Source organism: Rhincodon typus, chromosome 29 (assembly GCF_021869965.1).
Source record: "Rhincodon typus isolate 14 chromosome 29, sRhiTyp1.1, whole genome shotgun sequence".
NCBI classification, from domain to species: Eukaryota; Metazoa; Chordata; class Chondrichthyes; order Orectolobiformes; family Rhincodontidae; genus Rhincodon; species Rhincodon typus.
In genome coordinates, this window is record NC_063360.1 from 590,899 (window position 1) to 615,206 (window position 24,308).

Genomic DNA, 24,308 nt, shown 5'->3' on the forward strand with positions numbered 1-24,308 from the left:
AGGCACCCACAACCCTCTGCGCATATCTCCCTTAAACTTTTCCCCTCTCACCTTGAAATTGTGACACCTAGTAATTGAGTCCCCCACTCTGGGAAAAAGCTTCTTGCTATCCACCCTGTCTATACCTCTCATGATTTTGTAGACGTCAATCAGGGCCCCTCTCAACCTCCGTCTTTCTAATGTAAATAATCCTAATCTACTCAACCTCTCTTCATAGCTAGTGCCCTCCATACCAGGCAACATCCTAGTGAACCTCCTCTGCACCCTCTCCAAAGCATCCACATCATTTTGGTAATGTGGCGACCAGAACTGTACGCAGTATTCCAAACGTTTGAAAATTGTTAAAATTGTTTGAGTCAGTCCCGAAACAAATAGTGGATTATTGTAGTGCGCCTTTGCTTGCCTCCCACCTGCTGTCTTATCTCCCTCTCGAAAGGAACCTGGGGACAGGTCCCCCTGACCTGGTGAAATCTAAAATAAAAACAGAATGTGCTAGAGAATCTCTGGCAGCATCTGTGGGGAGAACAACAGAGTGAATGTTCCCAGTCCCATATGAGTCTTTAGTATTTTGCTTTTAACTGGTGAAGGGGAAGAGCTGAGATTGGGGTTGGATCCGATGACTCGGGCTGGGATTTCTATTTTATAAATCCATGAGTTTCAGATGGATAGAAAGTTCCAACCATCCACATTATTAAATGTGATGATAAATATGACAATTCAATGTTTCCACTTAAAAATAAAGTTGTCATTTGTGAGTCCATCAATCTCATGGTATTTCTGATTTTAATGAGAATAATTAAATAATGAAGCACAGAAACAGGAAACAGGAGCAGGAGTGGGTCATTTGGCCCTTCAAATCTGTTCCAACATTCAGTATGATCATGGTTAATCATCTAACTCTGTCCCCTGTTCCCCCTTTCTCCCTGTACCCTTTGATCCCTTTAGCTCTAAGGACTATATCTTACTCCTTTTTAAAAACACCTATCCCCTATCCTTGTGAATTTCAAGGCTGTGCATGCACACAGCTGCTCTGATGTTCTGCCCACGCCGATTGAAGCGTTGACTTTCCATTCTTAGGAAGAGTTGCACATAGTGTAAGAAAATGTTTCCTCCCTTCTTCTCTCTCCCTTTGTAGTTATTCTACACCCCCACCCCCAACCATTTTAACTACCCAGCTTAGGAGTAGGGAAGGAGCTGGGTCACAACCGGGAATCATGTGGCGGGAGCTGAATGTGCGGGTTGTGCCCTGCAGCAGTGGCAGGAAGAATAAAAGGGGAGCATATTATCTAAAGATGCAAAGAGATCTGGGTATCCTGGATCCTGAATGCAAAAGGTACAGCAACTATTCAGGAAAACTAATAGAATGTTGTTATTTATTGCGAGGTGATCTGAATACACAAGTAGGAAGGGTATGCTTTAATTATGCAGTTGAAACCACATGGAATCATACAGCACAGAAGCAGACCCTTCGGTCCAAACAATCCAGGTCGAACATAATCCCAAACTAAACTAGTCCCATCTGCCTGCCCCTGGCCCAAGTCCGTCCAAACCTTTCCTATTCATGTACTTATCCACATGTCTTTTAAACATTGTAACTGTTCCAGCTTCCACTACTCCCTCACGAAGTTCATTCTACACGCAATCCACCCTCTGTGTAAAACAATTTGCCCCTCAAGTCTTTCTTAAATCTTTCTCCTCACTCCTTAAAAATGAACGCTTTAATTTTGAAATCCCCCATCCTAGGGAAAAGGCAACTACCATTAACTTATCTACCATTAAATTATCCCTCATTAAACTACCCCTCAATATCTTATAAACTTCTATAAGGTCACCTCTCAACCTCCTATGCTCCAGTGAATAGAGTCCCAGCCTATCTAGCCTTTCTTTATAACTCAAATCCTCCATACCTGGCAACATCCTGGTAAATTTCTTCTGAACCCTCTCCAGCTTAATAATATCCATCCTATAACTGGGCAACCAGAACTGGGCACAGTATTTCCGAAGAGGCCTCACCAATGTCCTGTGCAACCTCAACATGACTTCCCAACTCCTATACTGAAAGGACTGAGCAATGAGGGCAAGCATGCTAAATACTTTCTTAACCACCTTGTCTATATGTGACGCAAACTTCAAAGAACTATGTACCTAAACCCCTAGGTCCCTCTGTTTTACAACACAGTCCCAGGCCCTACCATTAATTGGACAAGCCCTGTGTATAATATTGGTCATTTTATTTGAGGAAAGATGTAAATGTGTTGAAGGTAATTCAGAGAAGGTTTTCTAGACTAATGTCTGGAATGGATGGGTTCGCTTAAGGAAAGGTAGACAGGCTTAGCCTGCATCCACTGGAGTTCAGAAGGGTAAGATGTGACTTAATAGAAACATATAAAATCCTGAAAGGTGCTGACAGAGTACACATGGAGAGGACGTTTCCTCTTATGGGTGAGTCTAGAACAAAGGGTCACTATTTAAAAATCAGGGTAAAAGATCAGGAAAACTATTTTCTCTTGGAGAGTCATGGTCTTTTGGAATTCTCATCCTGAACAAGTGGCAGAAGCGGAGTCCTTGAACATTAAGGCAGAAGTAGATTGATTCTTGGTAAGTAATGTGGAAAAGAGAGGGAGAGGTAGTGTGAAAGTTTCAGGGCTAGATGAGAATGCAGATATAAGTTACAATCAGATCAGCCATGATCTCATTGCATGGGTACAGCAGGTTTAAAGGGCTGAATGGCCTACTCTTGCTCCAGTTTGGTATATTTGTATGTTCAGATGTCCTAATGAGAGCACAGTGAGAAGTTTTAGCAAAAACGTAACTTTTTTTCCATAATATGACACGAGGACAACAAGCCAAACTAAACTAGCCTCCCCAGCCCTGGATTTGGAACAGAGTAAAATTTAAAATATTCAGTTACCCCAATCACTCCATTTTTCTTAATCAGGCATTAAAAATAACAGATCAGACATCAAGTTCATAACAGAAATTAATAACTTATTATTAATAATGTAACTTTAGCAGAACACAGATAAACGACAAGGCAATCTGCTTAATATCTATGATCTCAAGCCCAATTTTCTCAACCAGAAGCCCCACTCACTGACAGACACAGTTAACAGGTAAATTAAAAGGAAAAGAATGAAGAATTGTAATTTGCCAGTTTAACAGTTTCAGGGTTAACGGAGTTGTTCACAGGCAAGCAAACTATAGGCCTTGCTTGAAATCTGAAGTCACCGATTCATGCAAATGGGTTCAAGAGCCTTCCAGGATTATTCGCCCACTTCTGCAGTAGGTATTTTCTTATTGCAACAACCAACAAATTGACAACTGCAGCAAAATCCAAAAGGGGGAGAGAGAGAGAGAGAGAGAAATATGGCAGCACTGTCACACTCATAGCTTCAAAACCCCAGTTGGAACTAGTTTACTCTTCTTTTTTCTCCTTTCTTTTACCATCATTCTTTGAGAGAATGGCTGGCCAGCATCGATCTGTCCTTTGATTGGCCAATTCAACATCAAACACGTCCTAGTGTCAAAATGTCTGTCATGTTCTTAGCACAATAATGAATCTGCAGTTATCTTTCCAGGCCAGGTCCCATTAACAAACATTAGTTGGTTTCCTTTTTTCTCCCTTCCTAAGCAAGCTTCTGCTCAAAGTTCAATTCTCAACCTCAGATTGCCATTCCAAACCAAAAATGAGATGCTCTCATCATCAGTAATATTCAACTTGTAAAGAGTTGCCCCCCTCAGATTGCTGAATCAGTTTCACAGATTATGACTTCTCCCTGGAAAATTGAAGTGAGAAATGAATGGGGCAGATCCATGCAAAAGGAGTATAAGGATAGGGAATCCTCTACCTCAGGAGCTATTGAGGCAGAGACTAGACAACATTTCCGAAGAAATCAGGTAAGGATTTGGAAAGGAAGAGCAGAAAAGTGCACAGGATTAGATGGGGAAATGGAATTGAAGTACTCAGCCCTAAATCAAAGAGCTAGAATGAACACAGTGTGAATGGGCTGATTGGTCACTTGGCCAGTCTTGCTAAGGTAGGAGATGTTGAATTGTTCCTGGTGGCTCCCCATGTCTGATCACATCATTCTGAATAGGCTTAGGATGGACATTGAAACAATTTTTCAGTTTGCAGGTGACACTGCTGATTCTGGTCCGAGCACCTCAGATTCGAATGTGGAAAGTGCTGAAAGAAAATTAAAATATCAGTCTCATTCAGACTCATGCTGTGTTAATAACAGAAAAACTCAATGAGGCTTAGTCAGGCTGTGCACTTCAACTCAACAATAAAGTAACCACCTTGGTAAGAGTCAGCTAAACATCCTTGAGTCCAAAGTTCTGGCAGTCTGCTTCCAAAGCACCACAAGTGACAGAACACTTACACAGCACAGCCTCCAAAGAGCAGTTAATAACTGGAACTGCCAAGGCCCCTCCCAAGCAAAGACCAGGGCAGAGAATCAGAACCAGATCAGATCCCCCATCAACTTGAATTGATCCAATTGTAGAGAACCCGAGTGAGTTTGGATTGAGTTGCCAGACACAGACTGATGAAACAGTGTATTACCTGAGGAAATCAGGTGCCCGGATGATCATGTGCTGAAAATCTTCCAGCGAGAGTTTGCCATCATTATCCAGATCTGATTCATCGAGAACCTTCTCACAGACCAGATTGACTTCTTCTGGTGTCAGCTCATTTCGAGTTAGTTTGAGCAGTGTCTTCTCCAAATCCGATTTGCAGATAAAATTATCATTGTTAAAATCTAAGTGTCAAATGGAAACCGGCTTCAATTTTCAATGTAGCTTCATGCAAGATCACAGCTGGAGCACAATGAGAGGTGACCACAACTGCCTAACCAGCAGGAGCACCTGGTAATAAAGAAGATTATACTTCCCCTCTCTGCTTTTTGAAAGCTAGTCCTGCTCCCCTCATCTTTCTACATCACTCTTCAAATTTTTCCTCTAAGTATTTATCAAATTCCCATTTGAAAGTTACCATTGAGTCAGTACCTACAAATCTCTCAGTTACTGCAAATCACAAATACATTTGTTATTTCTTCTGTCATTTTCTAAATTGATCCACATGTTATTGGAAACCATGAGGCAGAAGTTTAGGTGGAGAATGGTGTATGCAGAAGCATCTCCTGCCACCAAAGGGCGGGCAGTGAGCAGCCACAGGTCTGAGAGAAGCAGCCCCATGGTAAAGATGCACTGAGTCAGTAATTAGATTTCCACTACCCTTTGTATAAACTCTGGTTTTAAAACATTAAACTTGAACATATTTCTAAGGTGTAAAGTTGTTTCCACATTTTGTGGACATCTCAGTACAGGATAATTTCCCTCTGTCAACCCTATTGAACCCTTAAATCACCTCTAACAACTCCATCAGATCACCCAGGTTGGACTTGAACATGACCATCCTAGCCCTGCACCATAAGATTCTCTGTTGACATTCTATATCGACAGAAATGCACGCCAAGTCTATTCAGCCTGCCCTCACAATTTAACCCAGTTAGCACCAGAATGTTCCAAGAGGGCAGCATTCCGACATGTCCAATGGAACCTGACATTAAAGAGGTTTCATTTCCCAAACCACGTATGGAGTTCCTAGAGACTCAATTCCATGAGTTGACTTTTCCTACAGTGAGAAAAAGTGTGAAGCTCCTTATAGAACAGTCTTTGACACCAAATACAGACCATTAATTGTGTAGCTATTTCCTAATCAATCTGTTCAGAAGGTGGGACTTGAACTCAGGCCTCTTGGTCCAGAGGTAGGGACACTACTACTGAACCATAAGAGTCCTAATGTTAATTGTATATCAAAGTCTGTGTAATTATACTCAGAATGAGTGCATTCACTGGGTCTTCATCTGCTTCCAATGTAGAGACACATATGGAAATAGGGATGTGGCTGAGTTTGGAGGGATGAGTTTACAATGTTCCATTCTGTAAATAAATATCAGACTGAGTAAAGATTGGCTTCAGTTTCACCTTACATCAACTGAGTTTCCAGAACAGCGAGTTGGAAAATCTAACATCAGCAAAGCAAGAGAAACCCTCCTCTTATCAGTATCAAGCCAAACTCACCATAAATCTTAAATGCATAACATGCCTTCAGGTCACGTGGGGCCATTTCACTTAGTACGGAGAACATATCCAGAAAGTCATCCAAAGTCATGTTTCCCTCATTGTCCTCAGAGAACACCTCTGCAATCCTCTGGCGGAATGGATTATCCTGCAGTTACAGAACAGTGCTGGAGTGATTAAACAATTGGGTAAAATTTCACCATCAATTCCATCACATCAGGTTTGAACTAAAGGGTGAGGAGCATGACAGTGAAACACACTGAGTAATTGGCTCACTCATTACTGGAAAAATATTTCAGTTCATATTAATAAAAGTGATTTTGGGTTGGTTTGTATGTGATGGCTTCAGATGGAATCAAAATGGTTGATTGGCTGTGGAGAACTGAAAGGATTTCAAGCTATTTTTTATTCAGTTTGGTTTTGTTTGGTTTGGTTTTATTTTTGGAGATATTAGTAGCAATATTACTGGACTTGTAATCTAAATGCCTGGACTAACATCCTTCAGGAGGCTTCAAGGATTAAGACAAGTTGAGTTAGTGGCCAAACACAGGTCAAATGCATTTAGATATGAAGTTATATGCTTTAGTGTGAAAAACAGAAAAGGAAAGTACTGTTTAAATGGTGATCTGTTGGAAAATGTGGATGTACGAAAGGATACCCAGATCTTTGTACACCAGACAATGAAAGTAGATGGGCAAGTGCAGCAAGCAATTAGGAAGATAAATGTCATTGCAAGAGAATCTGAGTTCTGCAGTCGTACAGGGCCTTGGAGTCCACACTTGGAGTATTGCATGCCATTTTGGTCTCCCTACCTAAGGGAGGATGTATTTGCCATAGAGGGAATGCAGTGGAGGTTCATTAGGCTGATACCAAGGACGAACTATGGGGAGAGATTGATTTAACTGGACCTGTATGCACTAGGGTTTAGAAAGTTTAAAGGGGATCTGTTTGAAACATATAAAGCTAACAGGGCTGGAAAGACTAGATAAAGGGAGATAATACAGTGTGGAGCTGGAGGAACACAGCAGGCCAGGCAGCATCACAGGAGCAGGAAAGCTGACGTTTCAGGTCAGGACCCTTTTTCAGAAGGTCATTTTCTGAAGAAGGTTCCCGACCCGAAATGTCAGCTTTCCTGCTTCTCTGATGCTGCCTGGCCTGCTGTGTTCACCAGCTCCACACTGTGTTACCTCTGAATCCAGCATCGGCAGTTCTTACTACCTCTAGATAAAGGGAGAATTTTCTTTTCTCTGTTGGGGAATCTAGAACCAAGTGACACAATCTCAGAATATGAAGTAGACCATTTAGGACTGTGATGAAGAAAGATTTCTTCACTCAAAGAGTAGTGAACCTGTGGAATTCTCCTCCCATGGAAGGTTGTGTAGATCAAATCACTGAATGCATTAAAGAAAGTGATAGGTAAATCTCTAGATGTTAAGGGCATCAAGATGTATGGGGAGAAAGTGGGAATATGGCACTGAGATAGAGAATCAGTTATGATCATATTGAAGGGTACAGCAGGCTCAAAGGGCCAAATGGCCTACTCCCACTCCTAGTTTCTACATTTCTATGCTTCATCTATGAGTTCAAATCCGATTACAGCAGCTGGTGGGAATTTCAATTCAATTCATGAATAACTCTGGAATTATAATGATCATGAAATTACTGGATTATCGTAAAGCCTCCATCTGACTGACTGCTGTCTGTTTTGAAAGGAATTTTGGTGTCCTTAGCCAGTCTGGCCTACATTTGATCCCAGCCCCATAGCAATGTGGCTAAGTCCTAACTGCCCTCTGAAATGTTCAAGTAAACCACAGAGTTTAAAGGAGAATTGTGAGTAGATAATAAATACTGGCATATCATCGGGTTGTTTGGAGTTCAAGGTGATTTAAAACTGTTGGGTTTTTTAGGCCTGCACCTGATGCAAATTTAATAAACAGGCAAATGAATTGATAAATGGAAAACACATCGAATGAATGCAAATGCACACACATGACCAGTAAATGAACTGCTCTGATATTCTTCTCAGTTTCCACCTCCCAACAGACAGAGGATGCGTTACATTTTTGAGCATGTCTCCTAGCCACTGATGGGTGTCATGTTGCTGGAAAAATATTCAAAGTCTCCTGTCAATTAGTACAGGCTGAATTATTCATTGTGTACCAGTGAGAGTACTGTTGGCATAACTTGTGGTTTCCTGCACTCGAGCTACCTTCAGTTCTGGCATGCTGCCAATCAGCTCATAAGGGATAGTCACATCAGGATTGTCCTTGTAACTGAGTGGTACTAGATGTGGAGCCAGGTCTCGGTAGCGGTGGAACAACCTGCAACGAGAGAGAGAGAGAGAGACAGCTCAACATTTTAATGTAGATGCCAAAGAAAGGAGTTTGGCTGTCACTCCTTCATTGACTTGCCTTGCCATGCCACGCCCACGATTCCAAAACACAGAACTTTACAAATGAATGTACAAAACAATCACCACTGGAGATAGCACCACAAGCTACTGTTAATTATTTTGAAAAGAATAATCTTGTGGGAGGAGCCTCTCAACAGACCCCCCATTATAGACAGCAATTGATCCCAGTCAGCCGATCCCACAATGGAGCTGAGTGTGAAATTGTAGTGTATTCACATCCTGTTACCAAGTCACAGCAACAAAGATATCTCCACTTTTTACTTAACCTTGTTCCTTATTCTCCATAAATTGACCAAGGAATCAGTCCAGAGACCAGGCTGATACTAGGTATGGAGGGATTGTTGTATGAGGAGAGGTAGAGTAGGTTGGGCTTGTATTTATTGCAATAAAGAAGAATAAGAGGCAACTTTATTGAAACATGCAAGATTCTTAGGGACTTGACAGAGACATAAAAATAAAGTTGATACTGTGCTAATAAGTGTATTAGATATGCTTTAGTATTTAGATTTTAAATTAAAGGCGGATGGATGGCACAGTCAGTTCTTGTGAAGGTAATTTTTTGAACAGGTCAGAAGGTCGTTTGGAACAGTGGCCAAACTGCATCCATTCCAAGAAATTATGTGACTGCAGACAAATGTCTGGAAGAACCATCACATTGTCAGTGGATGTGGTATAAATGGCTTTTATGCTGCTGAGTTTACAACAGAGCAGAAAGCATTTGAATTCAGTTCAGAGAATCAGGAGATCACTTCAGAAAAAAGAACAATTTTCTCCCAGCAGGAGAACAAAGCTTATAGTGCAGAAGAGCCAGTGACCTGAGCTGAAGTGGTTTCTAGTTTGTGGAGCTTTCAAGCCAGGTGAGTTTAGATAGAAATTTTCAAATTGCTAGAACTGAGGAAGTTTAGGCTGTCAGAATTGTGAAAAGTTCATTCAATGGATCTGGAAAGGAATCATAATTTTTTCATCACAGTCTAAGGAAAAGAACCAGGTAGGAATCAGTTTATTTTACAGGGAGTTCATGGAAATGTTTCTTTGTAACTGGGCGGCATGGTGGCTCAGTGGTTAGCACTGCTGCCTCACAGCACCTGGGTTCAATTCCACCCTTAGGCGACTGTCTGTGTGGAGTTTGCACAATTACCCTGTGTCTGTGTAGGTTTCTTCTGGGTGCTCTGGTTTCCTTCCACAGTCCAAAGATATGCAGGCGAGGTGGATTGGCCATGCTAAATTGCTCATAGTGTCCAGGGATGTTTAGGTTAGGTGGGTTAGACATGGGAAATGCAGAGGTAGGGAAATGGGTCTGGTTGGGATGCTCTTGAGAGGGGCAGTGTGGACTTGTTGGGCTAAATGGCCTGTATCCACACTGTAGGGGTTCTATGATACATTTAAATTTACTGAAGAATTTAGAGCCCTTTGGTTGTGTTCCTAGCCCTTTCTGTTTAACCCTTTTCCCCATATCTGATTAATTAAAGTGAAATGATTGTAATTATGATAAATCATCAATTTGGCTTCAGTTTTATGCTAACTAATTGAGCTTGTCTTGCATGATTGCTGATTAATTAGTTACGTTAAAATGAAGACCAAAAATTTAGTGATTATAGTGACTTCATTCCTTGTGCAATCATGATTGCTTCTCCCTCCTGCTATTATCAGTCACTCACTGATTTGTGTTGTATTTGTCATCCTCATCCAACCACCCCTCTGTTGTTCCTTCTATCTCTTGCTGGATTATTACTGTTTGACACCACCTCCCCCCCAATTAATGAGATTTCTTTCAACAGTTCGTGATCTCTTTCGATGTTCACTCCTTAAACACACAGTTTGAGTTTATACTACGCTTTCTTGCTTTCCATCTTTATACTTCATGTTCCTAATCCACAAGCCCAACCTCTGCCCCTCATCCAGCCTGCTCTACTCATAATAATCTCATCTCTCTATTGACTAGTTTCTTCGGTAAATATTCGACTTTGGTACCCACCTTTGGAACTGATGGTCTCCTATTGATATCAGAACTGATCTGCTCATCATCAGACACACTGTCAATTATGGCAGTTTGATACTTGTGGCTATGTGACATTCAAATGAGAGGAACTTGGCATTTGACTTTCTCCTCTAAATCCCATTACTCCTTCAGAATCTGCAAATTTTTAATCCATACCAAGCAATGTTGAAGAGTGTACCTAAACAGTCTGATTCCCATCTTTACCAGTAACCCCTGGCCTCCCCATTTTTTAAGCTCCTTTCTCCCATAATTAACCATGTTTCCCAGTTGAAACTGGTTTCCAATGACTTCACCTTATACCTTAAGCCTTGCTGAATTCTTTGAGACTCCGTTTAATGAAAGGCTTTCCAGCCAGTGCATTCAAATGCTCTGGAGAAATAAAACTAATTGTAGCCTTTTCACAAGCCAGGGGCTGATCACTTTTTACTAACGGCACTTGAGGATTCCACCAAAAATTCATTGATATGGACAATATGCTCCCACTATTTTCAACAAACTCTTACCATGTACAGCCCACACCAGTGCAAATGATAATTTATAGTTTGGCTGATTTGCTAAAATCTTATGAATCATTTTGTCTACTGTTAGATGATTCCTTTCACTAAAAGGGCTTTCTGCTGCGATATTTATAACTATTATGTTCGTATTCACACATGTATCTCTGAATCCATCATTAGCAAACTAATTCCCCCAGCTCTTTATCAACCTGTCCACACCGTCATCAAACTATCAAGCTCTAATTCTAAAAAAAAATGCTTGTGATACTTCTGTGCAGTAATAGAAGTGCCAAGGCTATACCTAGTTTCCTCTTTGATAAAGACATAACACATGTCCACATTGCAACCTTATTCTTCCCTGGGCGTGAGACTAATTTTCATAAAATGGATGGGTAATCATACCCCTAAAACTTGATATTTTGGCTCAATTATCCTTTGCTACCAATGTTATATTCCAAAAGATAACTGTATTCAAATAGAATTCAAGTCCATACTGTAATGTGAGAGGTTTATTTCAGTTAGCGACAGCCCATAAGTCTCACGTTATGAGCTTCGATACGTGTACAACCAACCTAAACCAAATTAACTGAATTTGAATGTCCATCCAGTGTTCTCTCATTCCATCAGGTCTCAGCCATTCCCGCAGACCATATTAGATGATAACGCCCCTCACTAAAGCAGCTAACAGTACAGCCTTCGCCTCTCCTGTTCCAACATTCTGCTTTCTCCTTCCTTTCCACCATGCCTCGAGGTGTTTCTCCACGTCCGTGTTACTGACACCACTGGGAACTGTGGTTGGCAGGTTCTTATCTCACTAGCCAGTTAAGGCAGGAGCAGTAGCTGGACAGGAGCCCATGTCTGTGATCATTTTCATCTGTCAGGACAGAGACACAACAAGCACCTTCAGATGCTGACAGCCAGCACTAGCACAGGCAACTGATGCACATTACTCACCTCAGGATTTCCTTCCGAGTGAAAAAGGTACAATCCTTTAAAAAGATTATATTAAACATGTTGTTAAAATAAAATCAATCCACGTTGAACAATGACAATGAAGATGATATTATGGATTTACATTCTAGAGAATCCTCAAAATATTTCTTGCTGAGTAACAACTCTTAAAACCAGGAAGGAGAAGCTCTGAGGAGACGCAGGGCCTAACCATGCAGGAGCAGAGGAGGTTTTGAGGCAGTGAATGGGAAAAGATTATTTCCTCTGGTTACGGAGGCAATAATGAGGGAACAATAATTTAAAATTGTCGCTGGCACAGTGATGGGGAGATAAGGGCTTTACCCAAAGGGTAAAGCATACAATCATTTTCCTCTTTGCGGGTTGAGGCAAGACCATTGCATCTTTATCCCTTTAAGTATCTTATATTCCTTTTAGACACTCCTTCCCACGAATACAAAAAGGCACAATCTCCCACAGCCTTGCATCTCTCTTCTGTCTCCTAGGACATATTTAAATGAAATGTAGTCAATGTCAGACAATCTACAGCATAATTTTGGGAAGGCCAACTGGTTTAGAAATCTAAAAATCTTTATTCGTACTTGTATTAATGCTTTGTTTATTACTACGTTTATACCGTTTGGTTACAGTGAATGGCCATGCAAGTAACATACCCTGAGTGCTTCCTGTTTAGCAAGTTTAACCCCAGCACATGATTCAGTATTACCTTTGACAGATGTAGTGATCGGAACCAGGTGGATCTCAATTATTATGCGATCCTTGATGGCCCAGATTAACAACTCCAATCATGGAGTCCTGGCTAACAGATATAAAGAGGAGTTTCAGAGAGTCTCCTGACTTGAGGTACTGACTCTGAGCTGGCTGGTCACAGCCAATGTACTGCACACATGTAAGTAAAGTGTGACGCAGTGACAGGATACTGACCTCTGTGCAGTTATTTCAGTAGCAACAGGAGAAAACAGTGTGTGCCTGATTCACTCTGGACTCCACCCTTAAGTTTGCCCAAGACCTTGGCCAGACTGAGAACATACACCAGGGAACCATTACAGATTAAGGATATGACTTCAGTTCCAGTCTACGAGAAGCGGTTAGTGCAGTTACCACTGATTGTAGTAAGACATTCTAGCCCAAACCTATTGGGGCGGAATTGGTTGAGAAAGATTCACCTTGATTGGCTCAACATTTTTCAATTAGAAAATGGCTGCCTTAGCAAAATCCTAAATAAATACCTAGTGGTTTTCAGGAAAGGTTAGGGACTATCAGAGGGGCCAAAGCCACTTTACATGTTGACCAGGAAATAATTCCGTAATTTTGCAAGGTCCGCCCAGTGCCATTTTGCCTTCCAGCCAAAGAAGAGGCATAAATCAGGAGGCTAGAAAATTAAGGATTCAGCAAACCAGTGGGTTTGGGCTGAGAAGTGGCAGATGGAGTTTAACCCTGAAAAGTGTCAGGTGATTCATTTTGGAAGGACAAACTTGAAAGCAGAACACAGGGCTAACGGAAAGATTCTTGGCAGTGTGGAGGAGCAGAGGGATCTTGCGATTCATATCCACAGTTCCCTGAAAGCTGCCACCCAGGTGGATAGAGTTGTTAAGATGGCATATGGTGTGTTAGCTTTCATTAATAGAGGGATTGAGTTCAAGAGCCATGAAGTTATGCTCCAGCTATACAAAAGCCTGGTTCGGCCACAGCTGGAGTATTGTGTCCAGTTCTGGTCGCCTCATTACAGGAAAGATGTGGAAGCATTGGAAAAGGTGCAGAGAAGATTTACCAGGATGTTGCTTGGAATGGAGGGAAGGTCTTACGAGGAAAGGTTGAGAGAGCTAGGGCTTTTCTCTTTAGAACGACGAAGGATGAGAGGTGACTTGGTAGAGGTGTGCAAAATGATCAGAGGTATAGAGAGAGTGGACAGCCAGAGACTTTTTCCTAGGATGGAGGTAGCTATTATGAGGGGGCATAGTTTTAAAAGTGAGTGGAGGTAGATATAGGGGAGATGTCAGAGGTAGGATCTTTACTCAGAGAGTGGTAGGGCGTTGGAATGCATTGCAGGAGAGGGTAGTGGAGTCGGCCTCATTAGGGGCATTTAAGCAGCTATTAGATAGGCATATGGATGATAGTGTAAGGTAATGGTGGAGGTTAGATAGACCTTAGGTTTAGGGTAAAAGTTCGGCACAGCATCATGGGCTGAAGGGCCTGTACTGTTCTATGTTCTGTGTATATTCAGTGTAATTTGCAGAATGGGCAGCACTGGTCATTCCAGTTGTGAAGTCTGACAGGTTAATTTGTCTTTGTGGGAATTTTAAGCAAAACGGTAAACTGCTTCTCACAGCTGGATAATTACCCAATTCCTCGCATAGAGAACTTATATGCAAAGTTGGTAGCCCTTCACGAAGCTGGACTTGAGCCAAGCCTTTCTGCAATTGTGACTAGATTAGGAGTTCCAGAAGTATGCTACAATTAATACCCAAAAGGGTTTGTGCCAATATGCAAGACTGTCACTTGGGGTATCATCAGCCTGAACTCTTTTCCAGCAGACAATAGAGATGATTTTACAAGGGCTGCCCCAGGTTGCCATTCATCTGGATGATGTGCTAATAACCGAGAAGAGCAATAAAGAGCACTTAGAGAACTTGGACATAGTGCTTAAACATTTCTCCCAGGTGGGCATGCACCTTAGATGAGAAAAATAGGTGTTCCAGGTGCCCCAAAACACTTTTAATAATTTTTAAAATTTTAATAGTTTTTAAAATAATTTCATAACCCAAGACTTGGGTTACAGAATCGACAAGACCAGGTTACACCCATTGGAAGATAAAGTGAGGGCAACCAACGGTGCCCCAGCTCCCATGTCTGTATCAGGGCTTAGGTCTTTCCTTGGGTTGGTGAATTATTATGGAAGGTTCATACGTAACCTGGCCTCCACCTTGGCACCCTTACATCTGCTATTGAAAATGGTTCAGCCTTGGAATGGTCACGTAGCCAAGAAGACCTGACCTTGAAGTTAGAGTTCTAAATTGGAAGACCAGTTTTGATGGCATAACGCACAAACTTTAAAAAGTTGATTGGGGATGGATATCCACAGGTTAAAGGATGGCCGGGAAGTAGGAAGCCTTCAAAGATGACAATGAGAATCCAAAGACAGTAGTTTGAAGGGCAAGGTTAGTAGGGGTCAGGTGTGCTGGATGACTAGATAAATTGAGGCTCTGGCCAAGAAAAAGAAGGAAACATATGTCAGGTGTAGACAACAGGGATAGAATGAATCCCCTTAAGACTATAATGGCAGTAGCAGTATCCTTAAGAGGGAAATCAGGAGGGCAAAAAGGGGACATGAGATAGCTTCAGCAGGAGAATCCAAAGGGATTCCACAAATACATTAAGAACAAAAGAGAACTAGGAAGACAATGGGGCCCCTTAAAGATCAGCAAGGCTGCCTATGCGTGGAAGTGCAGGAGATGGGGCAAAAACTAAACAAGTATTTTGCATCAGTGTTTACTGTGGAGAAGGTTATGGAAGCTAGAGAATTTGGGGAAACAAACAGTGATATCTTGAAAATGCTAAAAGGTGGATAAATCCCTGGGTCCTGATCAGGTGTACCTGAGAACTTTGTTGGAAGCTAGGGAAATGTTTTCTGGGTGCCTTGCTGAGATATTTGCATCATCAATAACCATTGGATGAGGTGCTGGAAGACAGGTGGTTGCCTAATGTGGTGCCATTATTTAAGAAATGTGGTAAGGAAAAGCCAGGGAACTATAGACTGGTGAGCCTGACATCAATGCTGGGTAAGTTGTTGGCAGGGATTCTGAGGGACAGGATTTACCTGTATTTGGAAAGGCAAGGACTGATTAAAGATAGTCAACATGGCTTTGTGCATGGGAAATCGTGTCTCACTAACTTGATTGAGTGTTTTGAAGAACTGACAAAAATTGACGAAGGCATAGTGGTGGATGTTACCTATATGGACTTCAGTAAGGCGTTTGACAAGATTCCGCATGTTAGACTGGTTAGCAAGGTAAAATCACATAGAATACGGGGAGAACTAGCCATTTGGATGTAAAATTTGTTCGAAGGTAGGAGACAGAAGTTGGGGGAGTAGGGTTGCTTTTTGGACTGAAGGCCTATGACCAGAGGTGCGCCTTAAGGATCAGTGTTGTGTCCACTGTTTTTTGTCATTTATATAAATGATTTTGATGCGAATAGAGGAGGTACGTTTAGTAAGCTTGCAAAGGACATCAAAATTTTTGGTGTAGTGGACAGCGAAAAACGTTACCTCAGAGTACAATTGGACTTTGATCATGGGCTGAGGAGTGGCAGATGGAGTTTAATTTAGATAAATGTGAGGTGCTTAGTTTTGGTAGGTCAAATCAGGGCAGGACTTATACACGGAATTGTAAGATCCTGGGAAGTGTTGCTGAACAAAGGGACCTTGCAGTGCGGGTTCATATTTCCTTGAAAGTGGGGTTGCAGGTAGACAGGATAGTGAAGGCGGTGTCTGGTATGCCTGCCTTTATTGGCCAATGCATTAAGTGAGTATAGGAGTTGGGAAGTCATGTTGTGGCTGTAAAGGACACTGGTTAGGCCACTTTTGGAATACTGTGTTCAATTCTGATCTTCCTGCTATGGGAAGGATGTTGTGAAACTTGAAAAGGGTTCAGAAAAGAATGTTGCCAGGATTGGAGGGTTTGAACTATAGGCAGAGGTTGAATAGGTTGGAGTTTTTTTTTCCTGGAACATCAGAGGTTGAGGGGTAACTTCATAGAGGTTTATAAAATCACGAGGGGCATAGATGGGGTAAATAGCCAAGATCTTTTCTCCAGGATGGGTGAGTTCAAAACTAGAGGGCATAGGTTTAAGGTGAGAGGGGAAAGATTTAAAAGGGACCTAAGGGGTAACTTCTTCATGCAGAGGGTGGTGCGTGTATGGAATGAGCTGCCAGAGGAAGTGGTGGAGGCAGGTACAATTACAGCATTTAAAAGGCATCTGGATGGGTATATGAATAGGAAGGGTTTAGAGGGATATGGGTCAAATGCTGGCAAATGGCACTAGACTAATGGAGACTATCTGGTCAGCATGGAAAAGTTGGACCAAAGGGTCTGTTCCTGTGTCGTACGTCTCTATGACTCGACGTAGCCTTTAAGGAAGTGACAGGTGGTGCTGACATGTGATGTCTCTCCATATGGTTTTGGGATAGTGTTGGGTCACCAGAGGCCCAACGGGGAGGAATGCCCAATAGCATATGCTTCCCGGACTTTGGCTCGTGCCGATCACAAATACACCCAGATTGAGAAGGAAGGTTTGGCAGTAATATTTGCTGTGAGAAGATTCCACCAATACCTTTACGGATGTGAATTTGTCATGGTAACACACCACAAACCCCTGCTAGGGCTCCTTAAAGAAGGCAAGGCAGTGCCGCCCATACCTTCTAATGGAATTCAGTAGTGGGCCCTTATTCTCGGTGCATACAAGTTAGCACACCGTCCAGGAGGCCATGTGGCTCATGCAGATGCCTTGAGCAGTCTCCCACTGGCAGATACTCCACTGGTGGTGCCTCAGCTGGAAGAGTCCATTCTGGTTTTAAGCTTCCTGGACAGGTTTCCAGTTCCCACTGATAATATCCAACTGTGGACACAAAAGATCCCATCCTAGCAAAACTAAAAGAGCTGGCGGTAATGGGGGAAAACAGAGGAGTCCACAGGTCAGTAACAAATAACTGGCCTGTCATTCCCTGAGTTTAAGTAAGCAAAAATGGGAAGGGAAACACTTTGGAAATTGACTTCTACTGAAGCAGGAGCAGGAGCAGGCCATTTGGCCCTTCAAGGCTGACCTGCTGTTCCATATGATCATGTCTAACTATACAACTCAGTACTCCGATCCTGTTTTCACCCGATACCCCTTGATCCCTTTAGTGCTAAGAACTGTACCTATCTACTTCTTGAAAGTATATAATGAGGTGCCATCAGTTGCTTTCTGTGGCAGAGAATTCCATAGGCTCATCACTGAGGTGAAGAAATTTCTCCTCATCTTGTATCCTTAGTCTGTAACTCCTAGTTCTGGATTAAGAAGATTTTACAGAGGTTTACGTGAACATGACAAGTTTACATAAGACAACGAAAGAAAAGTTGTTTCCACGATTTGATGGGACAAGGACCGGGGGGACCCAGATTTAAGATTTTGGCCAAGAGATTTGGGGGAAGCATTAAACAGCACATGTCAATGACCTGGAACTCTCTGTCCAGGTGGGTGGTGGGATTGGAGAAAAATAATGATTTTGAAATACTTGAGGGATACTTGAGGGAAATAAATTTTGTGGAGATAATCAAGTGCCAGGAGGAGGATATTTAGGGGACAGTAAACATTGTATCATAATGTTTATGAAAACGATAAAGCATGATGCAGAGTAAAAATGATGAAATGGGGGAAAGGCCAACCTTGATGGAGTAAGAAAGAACCTGGGCCGAGTAAATTGATTGGACAGCTGCAATTTTTCCAGCCAATGGGCTGTCTTCAAAAGAAGAAGGGGTTAGGCAGTGACGAAGAGAAACTGTTTCACTCAGAGTAGTAAGCACCTGAAGTTCGCTGTTTGAAAAAAATGGCAGGGACTAAAACCCTCAACTCAAAAATAAATCTTTGGATATGCATTTGAGGTGTTGTAAGTGAAATAACTCCACAGAGGCTGGTATCCCATCACCAAGTCACCCTTTATTTACATGTGGAGAGTCAAAAGAACAAGAACAAAGAACAAAGAAAATTACAGCACAGGAACAGGACCTTCAGCCCTCCAAGCCTGTGCCGATCCAGATCCTCTATCTAAACCTATCGCCTATTTTCCCAGGATCTGTATCCCTCTGCTCCCTGCCCATTCATGTATCTGTCTAGATACATCTTAAATGACGCTATTGTGCCCGTCTCTACCACCTCCGCTGGCAACGCGTTCCAGGCACCCACCACCCTCTGCGTGAAGATCTTTCCACGCATATCTCCCTTAAACTTTTCCCCTCTCACCTTGAAATCGTAACCCCTAGTAATTGAGTACCCTACTCCGGGGAAAAAGATTCTTGCTATCCACCCTGTCTATACCTGTCATTATTTTTTAGACCTCAATCAGGTCCCCCCTCAACCTCCGTCTTTCTAATGTAAATAATCCTAATCTACTCAACCTCTCTTCATAGCTAGCGCCCTTCATACCAGGCAACATCCTGGTGAACCTCCTCTGCACCCTCTCCAAAGCATCCACATCCTTTTGGTAATGTGGTGACCAGAACTGTACACAGTCCTTGACACTGATCCAGCTCTTAGAGAGAACAGAACCTCTGACACCCCTGTTCTTATCTGTCAGCCAGGGCTCCCTGATTGGACCAGATTGATAGCCCCTCATATTCTAGGAGGTCCACCTGGCTGACCTTGTTACAATCATTACAGTACGCTAAAATGCGACAGGACCATGATAGGAAAAGGGGGCATTTTCCTACCTGATAGGCATCAAGCTGTTGAGCTGTGAAGATGGTCTGTTTGTTGCCCATGTTTTCTGGGTGCACCTCCCAGTTCCAAACTCTTCCCTTGATGTTGAGATATGAAGAAAACAAAGATGGAGCTAGCCGCATGATCAGGTTGCTGCCGTCATTGGCCTGCTAATACTGAATGATAATGGCATCATTTCATCCATTCTGCTGTACAAGAAGCTTCTGACTTGAAAAGCTGGCTGACCCTGTGTACGCACTTCTCTCACTGTGCCACCAACACGTTCACTTGTAGCTCATGTTACACACACCTAAAGCCAAGACAGCTAGACAGTAATATTCCAACAATATTCCAATTCATTATTTACAAGGATCTGACATTAACTATCTGTATACTCCTAACTCTGTGACTGTACCCATCCGTGGCAGTTACTATGATACTGAAGGTGATCACAATGAGTTCATGAAGGTAAAGAAAAGTCTAAAATTTGCCTCCAATAACTCAAACCCCATCAGAAACAGTTACAGGCTAGTGTTTGAGTCTAGAACACAAGGTATCTGTAGTTGCTGCCTGCTAAATACACTGATGTCTATATGCAGTCAGTGCTACTTGTGCTATTCATTGCCAAGAGGTGAGTAGCCATGGTGAGCAGGTAATTTAGAGATGAGGATAATAGTTAAGGACAACTAATACCTCTGTCAAAGAGGAGGCAAGTCAGGCTGTAAAACTTGAACTGCAATTCTTTCTGACTGAAGGAGAGACAGAGCTGATGGTGGGATTCTTTAATGCTGAGCTGAAAGCCTCTGTTCAAGCTGCAGTCAAGACGGGAATAGACACAGTTTTATGACTGTGGTCAGGATGTCCCCTACAAAATTTACTTTGGGAGGAGATTACTGAGTACATTGATGCTTCAAGTGTTCCAGAAGTCATGGACAGAATTCAGGAAAGGTTCATTGAGTTTGATAAGGTTCCCCATGGTAGGCTGATGGAGAAAGTGAAGTCGCATGGGGTCCAGGGTGTACTATCTAGATGGATAGAGAACTGGCTGGGCAACAGGAGACAGAGAGTTGTAGTGGAAGGGAGTTTCTCAAAATGAAGAACTGTGACCAGTGGTGTTCCACAGGGATCCGTGTTGGGACCACTGTTGTTTGTGATATACATAAACGATCTGGAGGAAGGTGGTCTGATTAGCAAGTTTGCAGATGACACTAAGATTGGTGGAGTAGCAGATAGTGAAGGGGACTGACGGAGAATGCAGCAGAATATAGATAGGTTGGAGAGTTGGGCGGAGAAATGGCAGATGGAGTTCAATCCAGGCAAATGCGAGGTGATGCATTTTGGAAGATCCAATTCAAGAGCGAACTATACGGTAAATGGAAAAGCCCTGGGGAAAATTGATGCACAGAGAGATCTGGGTGTTCAGGTCCATTGTACCCTGAAGGTGGTAACGCAGGTTGATAGAGTGGTCAAAAAGGCATACGCCATGCTTTCATTCATCGGACGGGGTATTGAGTACAAGAGTTGGCAGGTCATGTTACAGTTGTATAGGACTTTGGTTCGACCACATTTGGAATAATGCGTACAGTTCTGGTCGCCACATTGCCAAAAGGATGTGGATGCTTTGGAGAGGGTGCAGAGGAGGTTCACCAGGATGTTGCCTGATATGGAGGGCGCTAGCTATGAAGAGAGGTTGAGTAGATTAGGATTATTTACATTAGAAAGATGGAGGTTGAGGGAGGAACCTGATTGAGGTCTACAAAATCATGAGGGGGATGGACAGGGTCGATAGCAAGAAGCTTTTTTCCAGAGTGGGTGACTCAATTACTAGGGGTCACGATTTCAAGGTGAGAGGGGAAAAGTTTAGGGGAGATATGCGTGGAAAGTTCTTTACGCAGAGGGTGGTGGGTGCCTGGAATGCGTTGCCAGCGGAGGTTGTAGAGGCGGGCACGATAGCATCATTTAAGATGTATCTAGACAGATACATGAATGGGTAGGGAGCAGAGGGATACAGATCTTTGGAAAATAGGCGACAGGTTTAGATAGAGGATCTGGATCGGCGCAGGCTTGGAGGGCCGAAGGGCCTGTTCCTGTGCTGTAATTTTCTTTGTTCTTTGATTGTTGTTCTTGATTCAAGCTGTTCAGGTAAAAAGATTGTCAATATCCCTTTGAATTAAAACTGCACCTAGACATACATGGAGTCATAGAATCATTTATGGCTGCTTGCCTCATCAGGTTCCTGCCGGTTGTCTGAAAAGCAATTTGGTTTGTCCCATTCCCCTGGTCTTTCCCTACAGTCTGCTAATTTGTCCTCAAAATGCTCATCCAATCTCCTTTTGAAATCATTCATCAGCTCAACTTCTAGCACCAAACACAGGCATGATGGGCCAAATAGCCTCCTTCTCTGCTGCAACCATTCTGTGATTCATAAGCAGTGTGATGCAGATCAGAAATGCTCACTGTGTAAAAACGTTCTTCCCTCACATTCTATTGTATATCTTGCCCAAAACCTTAAATTTGGGTCCTCTAGTCCTTGTACCACTCACCAGTTGGAACAGTTTTGATTTATCGGCTGTCTAATCCTGTTCAAAATCTTGTACACTTCTCACAAATCTCCCCTCGAACTCCTTTGTTCCAAGGAGAATAATTCAAGTTTCTTTGACCTGATCCTGTTGCTAAAATCCTTCCATTCCAGGAAACATTTGGATCCTTCACATCTTCTCAAGGACTCTCACATCCTTTCTAAAGTGTGGTGGCTAGAACTGGATGCAATATTCTAGTTGTGGACCAGACAGAACTCTATAAAAGATTCCTTGGGTTGAGGAGTGGGGGTACAACTGTTAACCTTGCCTCATGTCTGAAAAATAACCATTCTTCATGACTGCCTATCTTCTGTTCTTAAACCGAGTTTTTTAACCACACTGACATTGACCTTCCTAAAGCACCCTTGAAGATGAGTTCGTAGAATCTCACTGAAAAGAGACACGTTATTGAAGCTTTGTCTTGTACGCATCAGGACAAATGCAAGAAATTCAAACAAACAGTCATAATAGCTAAAAACTCCAAGGAGGAAAGGATGCTGATTGAGTGGCAAGCAGACTCCAAGTGCCCTGGAGAAAGTAACATGACACTTTAGGTTTTCCATTCTTCCAAGAAAAGTTGCAAAATTTGAACATGTTCCTCAGAGACAGCAAGAACTGCAGATGCAAATTCTGAAGAAGGGTCCCAACCTAAAATGTCAACTTTCCTGCTCCTCCGATGCTGCCTGGCCTGCTGTGCTTCTCCAGCACCATATTGTGTTATCTTGAACATGTTGTTTGTAGTGAACACTTTCCTGCCTATGAATGTATGCTACTTATAGCAATATAAATGAGTTACAAGTTTACCTGATGGTTTTAAGCTTATTGTTAATTGGACTTGAAATGTTATACTCTTTCCGTCTCCACAGATGCTGTCAAGCCTATTGTGTTTTATTCAGAACTTGCAGATTATATTTCAGATTTTCAGCATCTGGAACACTTCGCTTTTATTTTAACTTTGTTGTTAGTGTAGTTAGGATGATTCAGCAAGTGCCACCCAATTGCATAGTTACATTTAACAGTAGACATTGTTTTGGGATTCATATGTGCAGACTGGTTTTGAACTGTCTGCATTCTGCCTGTTATAGAGTCATAGAGATGTACAGCACGGAAACAGATTCTTCAGTCCAACTCATCCATGCCGACCAGATATCCTAGGTTAATCTAGTCCCATTTGCCAGCATTTGGCCCATAACTGTCTAAACCCTTCCTGTTCATGTACCCATCCAGATGTTTTATAAATGTTTTAATTGTACCAGCCTCCACCACTTCCTCTGGCAGCTTGTTCCATACACGCACCACCCTCTGCATGAAAAGGTTGCCCCTTAGATTTCTTTTAAATCTTTTCCCTCTAACCTTGATGCCTCTAACTGCCGCTCCAATCGATCCATGCAATCCAATAAGATTTGCGACCAAACACATTTCCTGCAGACATAATCATCTTTAACATGCAAACTCTCCCTAGTCTCCCACGTCTGACAGGAAGAGCACATCACTCTACTAAAGGCCATCTTTTCACCTTAACAACCTACAGACCCAGAAAATAGCCCAGTCTTACTGCTCTAAAAACACTGCTTTGGCTAAAAATATAAAACAAAGGTACTAAGTTAAAGTTTAATCAAGAGACAGATCTCAATAAAAACATATCAAAAAGAACCCACTCTACTCACTATTGTAGACGTACAAAAACAATAAGGTTACACTTGAAAAACTTTTCAGTTAGCTGCTCACTGAAGTGAGCTCCCCCAGGTGGGTGCCTCCAAGGTCACCTGTGAATTTCACTGTTTTTCTTAGATGAACTCTGATGTACCAAGATACTTGAACTAAACAGCAGAGGCAGTCAGCAGTGCAGGTTCACTTCTGGTCTGTTTCACTTCCCGCATAGTCACTGCTTTATCTCTCTTCCTCCCTTTTAGAGTACCATTGGGGGAAATTAAAATCAAAACAAAGTTCCAAAATATTGCAGCAGCTTATAAAATGGGAATTACTGCTCCTAGAATTTGAGGAGATCAGCTCCAACACTAAGAATACCTCAAAGAAAAAGGAGTAGCTCTTACAGCTAGAAACATAAGAGATGTTTCGATCATGAGGGCCATGAGTCTTTGGAACTCTCTCCTTCAAAACACTTTGGAATCAGAATTATTGGATCTTTTCAAGGCAGAGGAAAGTAGATTTTTGATAGGTAAGCAGGTGAAAGGTTATGGGGAGGGGATGTAGGTTGGAATATGGAGTAATCAGATCTTATTGAATGGTAGGGCAGGCTCAAGGGGCCAAGGACCTGTTCCTACTCCAAATTCACATTCTTGCCTGATCAG

At 42.3% G+C, this 24,308-nt stretch overlaps 1 protein-coding gene across 1 annotated transcript; it reads right to left on the reverse strand.

Annotated features, from left to right (window-relative positions):
- Nucleotides 1-4,164: 4,164 nt before the first annotated feature.
- Nucleotides 4,165-19,479, reverse strand: LOC109930148 (calcium and integrin-binding family member 3). Its single transcript, XM_020529691.2, has 6 exons — nucleotides 19,429-19,479; nucleotides 11,948-11,982; nucleotides 8,294-8,405; nucleotides 6,085-6,232; nucleotides 4,565-4,760; nucleotides 4,165-4,186 (listed from the first exon to the last, which is right to left on the reverse strand). The coding sequence occupies exons 1-6, from the start codon at nucleotides 19,477-19,479 to the stop codon at nucleotides 4,165-4,167; spliced, it is 564 nt and encodes a 187-aa protein (XP_020385280.2).
- Nucleotides 19,480-24,308: the final 4,829 nt, after the last annotated feature.